At 39.1% G+C, this 18,719-nt stretch overlaps 1 protein-coding gene across 3 annotated transcripts in view; it reads right to left on the bottom strand.

Annotated features, from left to right (window-relative positions):
• Positions 1–1,126: 1,126 nt before the first annotated feature.
• PC (pyruvate carboxylase) overlaps positions 1,127–18,719 on the bottom strand; it is a 671,516-nt gene continuing 653,923 nt past the window's right edge. For all 3 annotated transcript variants that reach the window (XM_040328827.1, XM_040328828.1, XM_040328829.1), the window contains 5 exons: positions 16,922–17,166; positions 13,197–13,376; positions 8,996–9,241; positions 7,270–7,410; positions 1,127–3,378 (listed from right to left, as the gene is read on the bottom strand). In XM_040328827.1, the coding sequence (XP_040184761.1) occupies positions 3,130–3,378; positions 7,270–7,410; positions 8,996–9,241; positions 13,197–13,376; positions 16,922–17,166 (1,061 nt within the window). In that variant the 3' untranslated portion in view covers positions 1,127–3,129. The remainder of the gene's footprint in view (positions 3,379–7,269; positions 7,411–8,995; positions 9,242–13,196; positions 13,377–16,921; positions 17,167–18,719) is intronic.

Below are 18,719 nucleotides of genomic sequence, written 5' to 3' on the forward strand. Positions count from 1 at the left end.
AAATCTGGTTAATCAATGTAAAAAATAAAATCTTGCAGCTTTTGCCCTCATTCTTCAGTATAGGTTTTCACCCAATCAAAGTTACTGTTGTAAGGAAATACAGCCCCAACATACATAGAAATGTGCAAAAATAAATATATGCAAGTGTGAGTTTATAAAAAAAAGTCACAAAAAAAGAAGTGCCACGTGGTTTCCTGGAAAATATGTATGGATTTTTTTTCTAAGATCTGAAAATATAGACCATGTATAGCATATGACCAAATACCTTGCAGTAGCATAAGGTACTAAATACCTTCCTATACAGGCAGCAGAGAAACTATAGCGGTCAATGAATTTTAATATTTTCTCAGCAGTAGTTTTGCATCAGAAACATTTGTACCCTGCTGAGTTCAAACACAGTTCACTGTACCGCAAACATTAATAAAAGGTCAGACCATTTTACAGAGTGTTGTGCTATATAGTGCCCAGAGGCTGTTCATAAATGTCTATCAGTTACACCTTAAATGAAATCATCAATGATTCAATGATTCACACACCCAGGTCCATAAAATCATTATATCAATTGACAATAAAATGAGTAAAAGATTCAAGTGGTACACATAGTTGGGTTGTTCAGTTATACATGCAATCCAAATCCCTAGTTGATTTTAAAACATATTTAACTACAGTAAAAAAATAGGAACACTATTAAAATAATTGTATTGGTCAACGTTTTGCCAAGTATTGGTCAACTCTTTTGCGTTGCACACTCTGGCTGATAATAGCTTAAAATGGTGACAGGTGTTGGAGATTAACAGTAGTGACCACAGTACATCTGGCTCAACTCGCAAATCTTTATCTCAAGCATAAATATCTTTATTTTAGCCATGTGACTGTAATTTTCAAATTTGACTCAATTGAAAATAACTGTCACTTTTCAAAAAATCAAGTATCTTTTTCTCTGGATGTGCGAGCTTTGTGAATTATGCCTATTGTGTTAGTAAGTGAAACTGAAAAGACTTTACTGGTTGAAAGGCATGCAAGGAGCATTTCATAGCTTCTAACTGCTTAAAGCCTATATAAAAAGTTAATGAGGTAAGAAGGGTTAGCAGAAACACTAAAATAGGAAGAGCTTACATACTCATGGGAATTTGGGCAGCCCAGATAGCCAGCTGACAATATCAAAATGTCTAGAATGCACCCACAATGCACAGCTGCAGCCCTAAATAAATTAGTAAACACATTGCTGCGAGGTAGCAAAATTAGGACATGTTATGGAAACTATGCTTAGGTTTATTACATTTGTAATTTTACATTTTGTTATTTTACAAAGACAAACTGAGCAATAGGGACTTGAAAATGTGACTGCATAGATATTGGAATCCTTGAGCCTGATATGTGGCCTCCAAGTTGCGCTACAGATGTTATGGCTCTAGTAGGAATCTATAATTATGTTAACATGACAGCACCCATATTAATACTAGCAATATTCAAACAAAACAGGAATAGCTTTGTGCACATAACTATCAATTCTTGTATAGTAAGGAGTGATTTTTACCCTCTTGGTGATGAAGGGAAAAAAAACTTCTGTTGGCATGCAACTTTTTTTTTAATAACCCGATTAAAACATGATTCGGACATTTACGCTTATTTATTGAAAGAAGGTACAGTAAATCGTTCAGAAACCATCTTTCATTACATTATTGTGACTGCATTAAACTAAATCAAGATCTGTCTCATTAGACTGTCCTTTGCTGATTTTCACACTGCCTTAATAAAACAAAGGATGTTTATTTATTACTGTTATTTTTTTCTTATTGTACATAGATAAAAATATATATATTTGTATAGATTTCATCAGAGATTCAAATGTTATTAGTGGTTATTTTTTCTAAAGAAATGCTGATAGATTGCTCAGTTTACATTCTGTTAAAAAAAAAAAAAAGTATCCCATGAGTGACAATAGCAAAAAAAAAAAACTTAAAGCAAACCAGACTGCACCCACTGTACCCTTGATATATTGTGCATGTACTAGGAGTACTAAAATAAAAGTTTAAAGGGATACAGTCCCAGAACTCCAAGGTGCCATTCAGTATTTTAGAGCAGGCTATACTTTACACAAAATTGCAGCTCATAAGCAAATATAAAAGTAGATATATCAAGTAACCGAGCTTCTGTTACTCAATATGTTCATAAAAGAAGCTTAGAAGGAAAAATGCTTAAATCAAGTAATGTTTTGAGAGAAGAACCTTGTCACAAGCACTTCCAATATTCCATTTATGAATAAGTGAAAGAGAAACAGGGAACTGTTCTCATCTGTGCACAAGTGAATACTACACCACTATAGTTTTTAACTTAAGCAACACTGAAGATACGTTTTTATGTCACTTTGCGGGATCAATTTAGTTAAACGGGTAAATACTATACTAATACAAAAAAAAAATGTTTTACAAATTGGGTGAAATGTTTCAGAAACATTATTTTTACAAAAAATAGTGGACACAATAGGAAATGAAAGGCAGAGGTGGTGTACCAATAAGAAGGCTGGATATGGGAAGGACATGTACACTACACTGTATAAAAATTCTGCTGTCTAATCACAGCACATGAATATGCTTGCTAGCAGCTGCACACAGTACATATTTACTAGATGCATTACTAAATCTCAAGAAGAGATTAAGATGAGTTTGTACTATTTAGCTTTGTATATTCAGTTAATGAATTATGGCACATTTTTGCTTTCTAAGGTTACTAATCATCACCAAAGAGAGATGTATAGGTTTACAATTATATTATACATATTTACTTTAGTTATTGAGCGACCTCTAAATAGAACATTTAGTTATTTTCATAAAATACTACAATAGAGTCTGAATTTAATGGTATTTTTAAAACCATGGCTTAGCAAGCATTGTTTTGTTGTTATAACTAGCAGTTTAGTTCACAGTCCTAATTGGCCCCTACCAAAACCAATAGCTTTGTGATAAAGTACAATACCCATTACACCAATGATGATGATAATCAGACTGTTCTAACAGCTGACATTTAACGGCGAGCACACCCTCACTCAAATAAGAATTAAGCAAAAAGCATGAAAAATGTTAGACCACCCAACCCATTTTCAGTAAGACTGTCCATTTTACTTTCAAATTATTCAATTTCTAATAGAAGATCTTCCCCTTCCAGGTGCATATCCATTTTTACATATATTTTCTTCACTGTTCCAGAGATTGGAGAGTTGACCAAGGTTTCCATCTTCATTGCACTGAGAACACACAAAGGCTGACCCTTTTCAATTGTTTGGCCCTCTTTAACCTTGATATCAATTACCTTTCCTGGCATTGGAGCCCCAATCTGTCCCTTTACATCTTTAAGGGCTTTAGGATGGAAATGCATCTCCTGTGAAGAAAAAGAAACCAACATCACATGTAGCAATCCAACTATAGTGTTAATATTAACTTGTCAACATTCCCGGTAAATATTATGCAAGTTTTCACAGAATGAGATGACAGGTGAATAAATTCATCTGCTAAACAGTTGTCATGGTTTACCAACTCAATACTGCTGCATATATATATATATATATATATATATATATATATATATATATATATATATATAGCCTCATATTGAGGTGATTATACCTATATCATCATAGTTGCAACTACAGTACAACATGCCCCTGTAGCAATTCTGCAAAAAGTAAACGTTATCCGAAGCGTCTATAGAGTCACTTGATCACATTTAATGGTGGCAGGAGGGGGTTTCCGATAAGGTGTGAAAGCCTGAGACAGATGCAAATGGTTTATTTGGATACACTGAGAAAAATAGAAGGAACAGAAGTTCCTTTCTCTCTTCTTTGACATCAGAAACGGCAAGGATTTTGTTACTTTTGATTTTGAAACGAGCGTATGTCCCACAAACATATGTAAACAGCGATCACACCACACATGGTATTGCCGCGAACGTCAGAGCAAGAGCAATAATTCTAGCAGCAGACCTGTGTGCAACTGGTAATCCGTGAAGGGGTTTAAAGGGTAAAATTATTTCATGTACTGTAGTTTGTCGCCATTCCATGGCGTGCACAATTTTACTGTGTGTCCTATTTGGTATCTACTGTATTTACTTGGTATAACATCATCTTTTATTGTAACAAAAAAAATTGATACAATATTGTGTTCATTAACCACTTCCAGACCTTAGGTGTTTTTCAGATTTGGTGTTTGCAAGACTAAAACAGTTTTTTCTGCTAGAAAATTACTTAAAACCCCCAAACATTATATATTTTTTTTCTAACACCCTAGAGAATAAAATGACGGTCATTCCAATACTTTTTGTCACACCGTATTTGCGCAGCGGTCTTACAAGCGCACTTTTTTTGGAAAAAATTAACTTTTTTGAATTAAAAAATAAGACAACAATAAATTTGGCCCAATTTTTTTATATATTGTGAAAGATAATGTTACGCCGAGTAAAATGATGCCCAACATGTCACGCTTAAAAATTGCGCCCGCTCGTGGCATGGCGTCAAACTTTTACCCTTAAAAATCTCGATAGGCGATGTTTAAAAAATTCTAGAGATTGCATTTTTTGAGCTACAGAGTAGCTCTAGGGCTATAATTATTGCTCTCGCTCTAACGATCGCGGCGATACCTCACTTGTGTGATTTGAACACCGTTTTCATATGCGGGCGCTACTCGCGTATGCGTTCGCTTCTGCGCGCGAGCTCGTCGGGACGGGGCGCTTTAGAAATTTTTTTTTTGTTTTCTTATTTATTTTTATTTATTTTATTATTTTTTACACTGAAAAAAAATAATAATAATTTGATCACTTTTATTCCTATTATGTAAACATCCCTTGTAATAGAAAAAAGCATGACAGGTCCTCTTAAATATGAGATCTGGGGTCAAAAAGACCTCAGATCTCATATTTGGGCTTAAATGCAAAAAAAAAAAAAAAAAAAAAAAAAAGTAATTTTTTCAAATGACCAAAAAAAATTTTTGTTTCTTTAAGAGGCTGGGCGGGACTGACGTTTTGACGTCACTTCTGCCCAGCCGAGCTATGGGGATGGGCAAAGGAGATTTTTCCTTCAGTCTCGTCCCCGCTCACCAGCCGACAGCACCCAATCGCCTCCGCCGCTACCGACGGCTACGGTAAGCGGCGGAGGGCGCAGGAGAGCGGCGGGAGGGGGGGCCCCTCTCCCGCCACCGATAACGGCGATCTCGCGGCGAATCCGCCGCGGAAACCGCCATTATCGGATTCCAGACCGCGCACCCTAAAGATCGATACCTCGGTTGTGGCAGCAGCTGCTGCCGTTACCGAGATATCAATCTTTAAAAACAGGACGTACATCGTCGTGCGCAGGTCTGGAAGTGGTTAAAGTGTGTGTTTTCCCAAAAAAATTGAGTTTGAAAAACTGCTGTGCAAATATGGTGCAACGTAAAAAAAATTGCAACACCCACAATTTTATTCTCTAGGGCTTCTGCTTAAAAAAATAATAATAAAATTGGGGGTAAAGTGGTTAAATCAGTTTTTCTCAATGTTTTTTGATTAACAGCGCCTTTTAAAATGATGCATAATCTTGAAGCACCCAATTTTAAAATGTAAAAAACAAAACTAAAAGGTTTACATATCATGGCAGTATCCACACATGTGGGCCACCCACCATTAGATGGGCTTAATTCTTCCACCTTTGCAAACTGGTACAAACTAGTATTCTAGTTTTTCTCTTCCTACGTTACTTTACTTCTCTCAGCTAACGTGAACCCAGTACCGATGTAGAGTGACAGGGAAGACGCAAACAAGGATGTTGTTCAGGTGCCCGACATCCTACTTATCAACAGATATCATTGATTGTTAGGATGCCAGTGGCTAGCCCTCATGGTGACAAATGTTATAGTGCTGCACAATAAAAACTGTAGCCTTGTGTAACAAAAAGGCAGGCTTTATGCGCTTTCCAGGTTGTTGACAAATTTTGGGCAATTTATTACACTTTTTAGGCATTTTTCAAAGGCACCCCTGAAGAACCCAGAATGCATCCAGGTTCAAATGATCATGGAATAAGTAATAACATCTGTATCAGCCAAGCATATATGCTTAAAGTGATACCAAAGTCTATTTTTTTTCTATAAAAATAACAAACATGTTATACTTGCAGTACCTTCTCTGTTGCAGTGGATTTGCACAGAGCAGCCTGGATCTTCCACTTGCCGGGTCCCTTTTCAGTGCTCATGGCCCCTCCCTTCTGTTGAGTGCCCCCACAGCAAGCAGCTTGCTATGAGTGCACCCAAGCAGAGCTGCAGCTCCCTGTGTGCATTCAGACACTGAGCCCCAGTTCGGCCTCATCCCCTCTCCTGAATTACTGACTTTGATTGACAGCAGCAGGAGCAAATGGCACTACTGCTGTGTCTCAGCCAATCAGGAGGGAGAGTCCCGGATGGCTGAGACACTCCTGGACATCACTGACAGAGATGGGGCTCAGGTAAGTATTAGGGGGGCTGCTGCACACAGAAGGCTTTTTATCTTAATGCATAGAATGTATTAAGATAAAAAACCTTATGACTTTACAACCACATTAAGCACGAAGCATGTAGAGTTATTTATTAAACCATCTCTAGCCAACCAGATTCAGTGACTTTATCACATATATTAAAGCACCCTAATAATACGTATGCAAGTTAAGCTTACAGTATATAAGAGAAAAACATTTCCAGTTTTACATAGCAGGGAAAATGCTGGATTACTTGTGTAAAGAAAAGGTTTGGCTATAGAAAGTAGTCTTAGGCCGCGTACACACAGTCGGACAAAACCGATGAGAATGGACCGAGGTTCAGTTTCATCGGTCCAAACCGACCGTGTGTATAGCCCATCGGTCTATTGTCCTTCGGTCCAAAATTTGAAAACATGCTTTAAAATCGAACCGATGGACCGCTGCCCAATCGGTCCAAACCGATGGTTAGTACATGGAGAACACTGGACAGTGCATTGTAAAATGGAGCCGATGAGGACAAAGGGCCAATTTACACTAGGATGATGAGCATGGAACCATGGCAGCTCATTAAATTGAATAAGCCACCTAACGCACAATAGGCTAAAAAAAAATGTAACCTCTGCTATCACAGTGCACCACAAATCCCAATAGTCCTTTGCCTTCCAGATACAATAAACTTGTTCAAAATGTAAAAGAGAAACAATGTACAGTTTTTGAAGATGCTAAACCAAGCAAACGTCATACTCTAATTTCGCAGTCCTCCAGCCTCATTTCTGCATTCCCAGCATGAAAATTCTTACCTTCAGAGCCTGAGTATCTTTTACAAGGACAGATCGGAGCTGACCGTTTAGCTCAAAAAACACCTCCCTTTGGCCAGCTTTGTTCAGATCGCCTAGAGCAAGGGCTTTAATATGCAACGTTTTTCCTCTTTCTAATTCAACCTAAAAACATCATAAAGACAAAACACATATAGAGTAATAAATATTGTTGTCAGAAACCAATACATACTGTACTTCATAGTTAACTGCTCATTCCACTTATTATTGGTATTTTTGTAGACACTTCAGCAATTTTTGTATATTTTGTCAAAATGTTTGTATGTATAATTATGTATTTATTCAGTATTATATACTGCAAAAGAATAATAATTAAGGAACAATTTTTAATCAGAGTATAGCATCAAGTCAATGAAGCTTCTGGGATATTGATCTGGTCAGTTAAGTAGCAGAGGGGGTTGTTTAACAGTTAAATGGGCAACAATGAGATGACCTCCAAAACAGGAATGGTTTTACAGGTGGAGGCCACTGAATTTTTTTTCCCTTACTCATCTTTTCTGACTGTTTTTCACTAGTTTTGCATTTGGCTAGGGTCCACTACTGGTAGAATCAGGCGATACCTGGACCCTATAGAGGTTGCACAGGCAGTCCAACTCCCACAGGATGGCACATCAATATGTGCCATTGCCAGAAGGTTTGTTGTGTGTCCCAGCACAGTCTCAAGAGCATGGAAGAGATTCCAAGAGACAGGCAGCTACTCTAAGAGAGCTGGGCAGGGCCACAGAAGGTCCTTAACCCATCAGCAGAACCTGTATCTTCTCATTTCTGCAAGGAAGAACAGGATGAGCACAGCCAGAGCACTACAAAATAACCTCCAGCAGGTCACTGGTGTGAATGTCTCTGACCAAACAATCAGAAACAGTCTTCATGAGGGTGTCCCAAGAGTTCTTCCTGGTGCACAACAATGCACAGCCTCATGTGACGAGAGTATGCAGCCAGTTCCCGGAGGATGAAGAAATTGATACATTGAATGGCCCGCATACTTTCCTGACCTAAATTCAATAAAACATCTCTGGGACATTATGTTTCGGTCCATCCAACGCCACCAGATTGCACCTGAGTCTAATCAGGAGCTCAGTGATCCCCTGGTCCAGATCTGGGAGGAAATACCTCAGGATACCATCCGTTGTCTCATTAGAAGCATGCCTTCAAGCACGTGGGGGGGGGGGGGGGGCATACAAACTACTTTGAGTTGTTGCAATGAAATTTCAGCAAAATGGCCTAGCCTGCTTAATTTTTTCACTTAGATTTTTGGGGTCTTTGAAATCAGACCTCTTTAAGTAGATAATTCTCATTTCCACTAAAAGATGTGGCATCCTTTCTTTCCTAACACATTATCCAGTCCATATCAATCTAGATAATCAGAATATTTTCCCCATTGAGATCTGATGTATTTTCAAAGTGTTCCTATCATTTTGAGCAGTGTATATTTAAGACATTATTAAGGATTTTTATGATTTATAGCAATGTGGTTGTTCTGGACCTATCTACAATGACAATGAGTCCATTCATCCCACATACCAAAGAATTCTTATCTTTCATACTAAGAAAATCTACAGTACAATTAAATAAATGTATATGGCAAGGGCCAGACAAAGACCTATGTGGATGTACGTAAACTGCCAACAGTATATTGTATCTATTTACTTACCAACATTTGTGCTACACCAACGTTTATAGAACCACATACCTCAAATTCCTCCGCTATCTTGGGTCCATCTAGAAAGAGGCGGGTATTGAGACATTCGACCGGGCCAAACTGAGTGCTGAAATCCTTGTACTCTTCAAACACTTTGGGATACATAGCAGCAGACATAATGTCTTCTGGTGTTATATCATCATACTTGCTCCGCAGTCCTTCTTCTAGCTTGGCAAAGTCCATTGATGGTAATGAAGCCCCAGGTCTTCCCTCAATACGTGGTGCATCCTTTAAGACCTATGCAAACAAAGTGTAAATCTTTCATGAATTACGTTAGTTACTTAAAAAGTCAAACTCTCCAGGGTTATTATGGTGAACTGATATTGGCATGCAATTTCTTTTATTCTTATTTTTTTTACACTAAACTGGTGGTTTATCCCTTATACCGTGAAATTTGACCTTGAAGTTAAACTGCAATGAGGACTTGAAAAGTGGAACAAAGTTGGCAGCTGTAAAACTTGGTCTGCACACATCAACCACTTTACTGACCTTTCTGAACAGCAGCCACGTATGAAATTCGCAATACCATGGATATAAATGTTCAATGACAACTAACACATTCAATAACTAAAGGCAACCTTAACCTCTGCCCCCCCTTATTTTACAGCGGTTCTTTAAAGGAGAAGTATGGCCAAAGTTTTGGCCCTACTTCTGCTATGGATCACAGAACTGCAGTTCATTCGGCACTCTTAAGACCCATTTTCAGCTAACAGTGGGGAGTACACAGACATTATTAAAGATTTTTATGATTTATAGCAATGTGGTATGCCGGCGCAGTGTTCAAACTCGGCGCGGGTATCGGCGTATATCGCGCACCCACGATTTTGCCCTGATTTTTAGGGCAAAAAAGTGCGCGGTATACGCAGATAAATACGGTAATATACACTAATTGGATTTCTTTTTACCATAAATAAGTAACAGTTTACACATTGGCCTACATTTATGAAGAAATTCGATAAAAAAAAAAAAAAAGGATGTTTTATAGCAGAAAGTATTGTTTATAGCACTCAAAATAAAAAACGCAGAGTTGATTAAATACCACCAAAAGAAAGCTCTATTTGTGGGAATTTATTTTTATTTGGATACAGAGTTGCATGACCACACAATTGTCAGTTAAAGTAATGCAGTGCCGTATCGCAAAAAATAGCCTGGTTATGAAGGGGGGGGGGAATCTTCTGGCGGTCAAGTGGTTAAAGCAGATCTAACCCAAAAAAGCTAATTTTGTAATATATTGCAACTTACCAGACCTTCCTGTAGATGTGGCAACTGCATTGGTTTTCTTTTAAGAAAGAGAGACATAATACCTGTCATGTCAAATGGGTTTGTGTTCCTTATCTGCCCAACTGTAGGTTTACAAACAGCTCAAAAAGCACAAACCTACTATTGTGAAAATAAGCAGCAGGGACTCATTTTTTCTTTGACTTTACCTGCATTGGAACCAAGTAAGGTCCAGGAGCCACGACCTGCAACTCACAAGGTGGAGGATATATGCCAGCTTCCCTTGCAAAAGCTTAGAATTAAAGCAGACCCTCCTCCTCCTGCCAAATATCACACCAGCATACTGAAATCACTCTGCATGCCGATATGAAATTATCCTGCATTCATTAGTTAAAAATGTCTTCGGCTCCCATTGAAGTCTATGGCAGCCGAACTTGAAAAATCAAAAGTGCAAGTAATTAACTGTATAAAAGTGTGTGGGGGTTCGGGTACTGCCCTGGGGGACATGTATCAATGCAAAAGTTTTTACAGGAGCAGTGATTTTAATGATGCTTAAAGTGCAACAATAAAAATGAAAAATTCCTTTAAATATAGTGTCTGGGGGTCCCCTTAGTCTGTCTGTAAAGTGGCGCATCGGTAGCATGTATACTGCATACTGCAGCAAAAATTAGATTTCTAAAAAAAAAATGCACAAAATGGCATTAAAATTGCTGGCAATACAATACCTTTCCTCGCAATAGAAAAATGTTTTAAAAAAAGTTGTGGGGTGTCAAAAACTGTCTCTGTTTTTATTACTTTTTGCCAAATTTTGGTGAATGGGTAGCAGTACTATGTACCCCATACTCATTCTGATAGCAGGAGGGGCAGGATTTAGGGGCCCCTTTGTTAAAGGGGGCTTCTAGATTCCAAAAAGCCCCCTGCTTGCAGACCCCCACAACCAAAGCCCAGGGTTGTGGGGATGAGGCCGTTATCCCCATCAACATGGGGACAAGGCGCTTTGTGGAGTGTATATGACTTTGTATGGTTTAGGAGTGGGGGCACTCGCTCACCATCCCCCCGTTTTATGGCCTACCAGGCTGCATGTTTAGATAAGGGACTGGTATGGATTTTGGGGGGGACCCTGAATGCCATTTTTAATTGTTGGCAATGTTTTTTTTTCTTTAAACTGTCAGCGGGGAAGCCCATTGACAGCTGATGACTCATTGGTTGTTAAGAATGCCGTTGCTAACTTCCAGGCCTGCTCAGAATACACAGGTACAGCGCGGGTGTTTGCCGAACGAGCGAACAGGTGATTTTCGGGCCACATTTTTGCTCGGCCTGAACTATTCGCCCAACTCTAATTAGAAGCTCCTCATTTGCACATCCACACTCATTGAAACCTATTGATATCAAGGGGTTTTACACATGCCAGAGTGCATATGTGGTGTACATCTTCAAATGCCTATTTTGTGGGGGAGGCAACTCAGAGAATTAAAGATAAGATATACCAGCACAAATCTTCTATTCATTCCCCACAATCTGAGTTGCTAGTCGTAAAATATTTTAAACAATGTGGTCACACTGTAGCTCAGTTGAAATGTATGGTCATTGACCATATGCCCTGACTCAGGAGAGGGGGAAACAGAGTTAAAAATAAAGCAAAGGGAGGTGAAGTGGATATCACAACTGGTCACTAGCTGGAGTTAGAAGCAGATTGGCTACCATGCACAGCTGCACCAGATTCTGAGTGCTCCAGTTTTAGTAAATCTACCCATATATTTCACTTGAAGAACTGAATAAGGATTTTGATTTGCATTTGTTTTTAAATTTCATTTTCACATGCTTTTAACCACTTAAGGACCACCCACTGCATATATACTGTGGCAGGGCAGCCCTATTGCATGAAACAACGTACCTGTACATCATTTCATGCACGAGTCACAGTGGGCGTACGCTTCCCCTCTGCACAGTCAGCCAGCTGCGATCGCTCCTCAGAGAGGCAGAACGGGGATCTGCCAGTGTAAAAGCAGATTACTGTTCTGATAGGAGAGTACAGTGAGATTGTCTGTTCCTACTGATCAGGAACAGCAATCTCTCTTAACTTCCAGTCAGTCCACTCCCCCCACAGTTAGAAACACCTACCTAGGACACACTTAACCTCTTGATCGCCCCCTAGTGTTAACCCCTTCCCTGTCAGTGTCATTTATACAGTGATCAGTGTCTATTTTTAGCTCTGATCACTGTAATAACGTCACTGATCCCAAAAAAGTGTTCAATCTGTCCGCCGCAATGTCTCAGTCCCACTAAAAATCAGTGATCATCGCTATTACTAGTAAAAAAATAAAATAGAATTCCCATAAATCTATCGCCCATTTTGTTGATGCTATAACTTTCGAGCAAACCAATCAATATACGCTTATTGGGATTTTTTTTACCAAGAATATGGAGAAGTGTACATATTGGCCTAAAGTGAGGAAGACATTTTTGGGGGGGGGGGGGGTATTTATTATAGCAAACAGTAAACATCATCGCAGGGGTGATCAAATACCACCAAAAGAAAGCTCTATTTGTGGGAAAAAAGAACATAAATTTTTTTTGGATACAAAGTCGCACACCTGCATGTCAGTTAAAAAGTGACGCAATGCCGTATCGCAAAAAATGGCCTGGTCATTAAGGGGGTAAATCCTTCCGGTCCTTAAGTGGTTGATTTCTTAGGTATGTAAAAGATTAGTAGATCATGGATTTTTTCTGATTATTTAAAAAAAAAGTGCTACAATACATTTGGTTAAATATCACATATCATTGTGTAAACACCATTCAAAACCCAGAGTAATCAATAGAAGCCGAAAATTTTAGCTGTTTATTGCTGTCAGACAAATAAGCAATTTCTGGGTGGTCAATGGATTAACACATACCAGACTTTGCATTTATTAAAGGTTGTAAATTATAAATTGTAATGACTAAACGATTCATATAAATGGAATGAAGCATTTACCTTTGATCGCAAAGGCTCTGGAAAGCCACCATAGGGAATTCCAACATAGCCCTGCAAGTATTCCACTACAGACAATGGGAAGGATAATTCATCTGCCATAGTTTCCACTTGTTCTCTTGAGAGTCCATTATGTACCATAAACTGTGCCAAGTCTCCAACAATTTTGGAGGAGGGAGTTACCTAAAAAAAAAAGTGAATTTATTTAGATCATTTGTGTTTGATTATGTTACGTTATATACTTTGAATTATTTCGGTTTGCAGTCAAAACTGGAATATGCTTTGTACAGGGTCAAGCTAAGAAGCCTTAATAACAGGTCCAGCTGGTAAGCCTTTGTAACAGAAACATTACATCTAGTTGTAAAGATTTTAAAATAGTAAACATTGGTTTTAGCAGTCTGTATGCAGAAAATATATAACAAGGCAGACCACAAATACATATGATTGGCTTGATATATGATCAGTGAAAGATCTGAGTGGATACGCAGTCTTGGATATCACTGTTGAAAATCATAACATACCTTAGTTCAACATGCATTATTTAGATGTTATTAGCTAATGATCACCCATAATCATCAAATTTATGTTAGAAATATGAAAATTGTAAAAAACAATGCTTATTACCATATACTGTACGAAGATATCACTTGGCACCATATAAAATGTGAATCACTAAAAATAGGTCTGCAGGAATATTAAACATGTCAATCATGCATGTGTCTTTTTTTTTTTTTATCTCTCCTTGGATATACCCTGATAATATGTCCATTGAATATCCCTTTGAAGTCAGCTTTTGCCAGATAACAGTACAGCGCTGAAGTAGAGTTGAGTACATAAGAATAAAGGATTTCAGTTGCAAGACTTACTGACGCTAAGTAGTTTTGGTTTATTCCATCCAAGCTGACTGAATTGCATGGATTATATCCATATAAATTAATATTCCTTCACTATACTTCATGTGATTTTATTATCATTTAATAGTTATCAGATTTCTGCATTCGTGGATATCCTCACTGATATTTATATTATTCAAAAAAGTGTTACACTGCATATACATGTACTGTTTCTGGTGTTTTTTTTCAAAAAAGCTCTTTATAAGGAGGTCACCAAGAAATGTGTAATCAAAGTGCAACAATTATATGATTATACAAGTTTCGTTCATTTGCATTAAAAAATATTCATAATACCAGTGGCAGTATATTCTTTTTTTGGGGGAGGTGACTGTGGTTGCTTTGTGTGCTGCAATCCACCCCCCTCCCCCCCAACTGTGGGTCAGACGGAACCTCGCAAACATCACACCCCCCTTGGGTCATTCTGGTTGGGTGCTCGCTCTCCCTCTCGAAATCTGATGTGCTTACTCTCTCTCTCCCCCCTAATGCTCCGAGCGACAGCTTCGTCCCCTGCATCTCCTCCAGTGGCCTCCACGTTTCCTCCCTCCTCCTTGTTGTGGCATAATAGAATCACTTCTCCTTTTGGCCAAATTGGGAAACGGGTCTCAGGACCCAGCTTCCTGATTGGCCGGGAGGAGAATCAGTGTGACAATAGTGAATATTCATTTGCCACACATTACTTTCACACAACTGGGTGGGCTGCGGGCACAGTGCTCTGCGCCCACCCTTTTTTGAAGCCTATTAGAGCCTCTGGCGCTAATCATGTGCGTAAAAAAAAACACCCCCCATTGGAATCCATGCATCAGGTGCCCTGCATGTATATTAGGGGGCCAGACGCTTGGATAGCGGGGTGGTGCCCCTCCGCCCCTAATGGACGGGCAAACCCCTGCATAATACTGTTGCTTGGTCAGGAGAGAATTTGGAGCAGTATTAATACAATATAAGGCATGTATTATAACAAAAAATATTTAGGGTATTTTGAAAAACAAATTACTAACTAAAGACCCAATATATGCTATAACATGATGTGAAAATCATTTTGGTATGCAAAGGAATGTAAAAGTCGTTCAGTAAATTACTGCATACCAAAACATCAAAACGTTTGGTCACAAATTACCCCATACCCTTATAAAAAGGTTTAGGGCATTTCCTCACTGAGGGAAATTAAAACAATTAAAAAAAAAAAAAAAAAAAAACTTTTCGATTCTCTGATCCCCCTAAGTGCCCACCTGCAGCGCACTTGGCTTCTCCTCCTCTCCCTTTTGCTGGCTGCAGCGAGGCACAGAGTGATCATTTCAAGATGGAAAATGAGGGACTAAACAGAGCTCCTGTGCTGATTTATAATCGAAGCATGGTAAACTGTGATTACTATGCTTTAGTTTGTGAAAGAACAGGACGCCTCTGTACAGAGCACCTCCTGCAGAGCAGCTGAAGCTGCAGAGAAATATTTAGGAATCTGTGTCTTCAGTCCCTCAAAAGTGAGACATCAGCAGTCTGTTTAGACCTCTGATACTATATTTCACCAAAGCTTAACCACAACAGGACTGATTAAAAATTAAAATCAAGGGTTCTTTCACACATGCTTTGCTCTCTCCACATTTAGATTGCTCTTCAGAGAGCATTTGACAGGTGATGAAGTAGTGTATTGACTCCTCACTGCCTGCTTTACCCCTTAAACCCCACACTAGCATATCACAACTGCATTGCATGTGGTTGTGGGGTGCTTGCAGAGCAGCACCATTAACTTGAATGGGTCGCATTTGTCAGTGGGGTATAATTCCTGCCACAATCATGAAGAAAAGCACCATGGCCATGGCGTGTGTACATCCCCAGCCACTGCCTCTGCAGTTAAAGAGGGTAGTGGTTGGGAGTGGTAGAACTGCATCTCAACCATGGGTGTTTATTGTCCCCCCACCGCACATAAAAACAAGCCCTAAGAGATTATTCACACAGGTACTCTGGTCATGTGAATTAGTGGTTTGTTTAGGCAGCTGCCTGTCAGTTTATGTGGCTGTACAAACATACAGGGTAGCTGCAGGTCCAAATTTTACAGGTGTGATGGGTAAGAGAGTGGCCCTAAATGCACACACATTTGTTTGTACAGCTGCTGCGTATTATAGGCTGCCTGCACTCCGCCACAAAAACTAACCACCGATTCACACTGTATATGCCTCAAGTGCCCATGAGAATGAGCCCCAAGACCTCATTCACATAGAGAGCTGTATTTATTAAATTAATACAGTTTTACCTTTTAGATTTAGCAGGAAACTGAAGGATGTCCAGTGTCAGAGGGGTTAAAATCCCCTAGGGCTGGCCTCCAGGTTTTCTCCAAGTACTGGTGGCACTATAACTGACAGTTACTAATTTGAATCCTGTGTCCCTTTATTTAACCCATTAACAACTCTTAGATAACCCAATCAGCCCCAATGAACTTCCACCCTTAAGCATAATTTTCCTGGTGACTTTTTATTTTTTATTGCTAACTGATGTTTTTTAAACTCGATTACCTTCCTGTCTGAGTGTCACCGAGTGTCTTAGGCATTTCATAAACATCAGAAATACTTTACTGAATGGTGCATGCTTCTTTGACAACATGTAATGTCAGCTATTGTTTGTGGGTCTAGATAGTTAACCGACCCCAGTGACGATCACTACTGGCGCTTCGATTGTTGCCTCAATAGCTGAGAAAATCTGTGTGCAGGGTGAGTCTGACATGCCATTTCCATACTACAAACAGTTCTTTTATGTGAAAAAGGACTAGTTATGATTTACCGGCCCACACATACCAAGTACTTTTTACAAATCTACTTCTTCAAATCATACAAGAAATGTTAGTACCTTGATGACATCGCCAAGAAGTTTGTTTGCTTCTGCATATGCTTTCTTCACCTCCTTGAATTTGTTGCCCAGCCCCATACTATGAGCTTGGAAGTGAAGGTTGGTGTACTGGCCACCAGGGATCTCATTCTCATACACATCTGCATTTCCTGATTTCATGGTCGCTGTGCAGTCAAAGGCAGCATAAAGACCTCTAGTGACCTCCCAGTACTCGCTGTAGTCAAACACTTTTTCTAGCTGTATTCCTAGAAAAAAATGGAAAAATGGAATAATATACATTGTCAAAAGGAAGATATATATGTACCTTAATATACACTGATCTGCCATACCTTTATGACCACTGCCAGGTTAGATGAATAACATTGATTATCTTTTTACAATGACATCTGTAAGTTTGTGGGATATATTAGGCATCAAGTAAAGAGGTTGCCCCTGAAGTCTATGTGAGCATCAGAAATAGTCCACAGAACAATGGAAGAAGCAGATCTGGTCTGATGAATCATGTTTTCTTTTACACCATGTGGATGGATGGACGTGTGTGAATCGCTTACCTGGGGAAGACATGGCACCAGGATGCATAAGGCAAGCCGGCAGAGGCCATGTGATGTTTTGAGCAATGTTCTGCTGCAAAAACCTTGAGTCCTGCCATTCATGTGAATGCTACTTTGACACGTAAAACCCACCTAAACATTGTTGCTGACCAAGTCCACCCCCTTCATGGAAATGGTATTCCCTGATGGAGTGGCCTCTTTCAGCAGGATAATGCGTTCTGCCACACTGTAAAATTGGTTGAAGTATGGTTTAAGGAACACAGCGACGATTTCAAGTTTTTCTGAAATAAATGCAGTGTAGCACAACACCAAAATCCACCTATAAATAAATCAAAGTCCAATAAAAGGATAAATGTCCAACAATTGAATATGAATAAACGGGATTAAAGTGAAGAAAATAAAACACCCAGTTGTCTTCAATCTTCATAAGTAGTACATATCCGTCACCAGATAATGTGCCTGCTCACCTCAATGTGATGAACAGCACGCTTTTCACACTCCAACCCAGATAAATAATCTCTCCTCCTTTAATCCCAATAGACCAGTCATCTGCTGGAAATACTCCTCCAATCCAGCTCACATGTCATATAAGGCGAAAAGTGCACAGACCTAGTGTACTCTGATTCATTTATTAAAATACCCTGCAATAAAATACACTTACAGGATGATAAATCCAATAGCGCTAAAAGAATCTCCCCAGTCGGCTCACCACCACGTTCCCGGCGTGATGTCACAGACTCGGTTCCTCCCTAAATACGTTTCACCCCGTGATTGGGCTTCCTCAGTAGGTCTGGTGAAGGATATGCACTACTGAAGATTGGAGACACTGGGTGTTTTATTTTCCAATAATTGGACACATTTATTGATATTATATTGTTGGACATTTATCATTTTATTAAACATGGATTTATTTTTGGTGTTGTGCTACACTGCATTTATTCCAGGTCAATATTTTGGTGGTGTGAAAACACTGTACAGTGTCTGGCTGTGCAACACATAATTGATTATTATTTAAGGTTTTTGTGCTGATTGCACTTTTTTTTTTTTTTTTTTACTTCGAGTTGTTGACTTGGCCTTTAAATTCTCCAGTTCTCAATCCAACCAAGCATCAGTGGGATGTGCTGGAAAAACAAGTCTGATTCTTGCAGTATTTAAAGGACCTGCTACCGACGGCTTGGTGCCATATACCACAGCATACTCTTTGAAGTCTATTGGCATCAATACCCTGATGAGAGGGCCGTTTTTGT

This window comes from Rana temporaria, chromosome 11, assembly GCF_905171775.1.
Source record: "Rana temporaria chromosome 11, aRanTem1.1, whole genome shotgun sequence".
In the NCBI taxonomy this organism is placed as follows: Eukaryota; Metazoa; Chordata; class Amphibia; order Anura; family Ranidae; genus Rana; species Rana temporaria.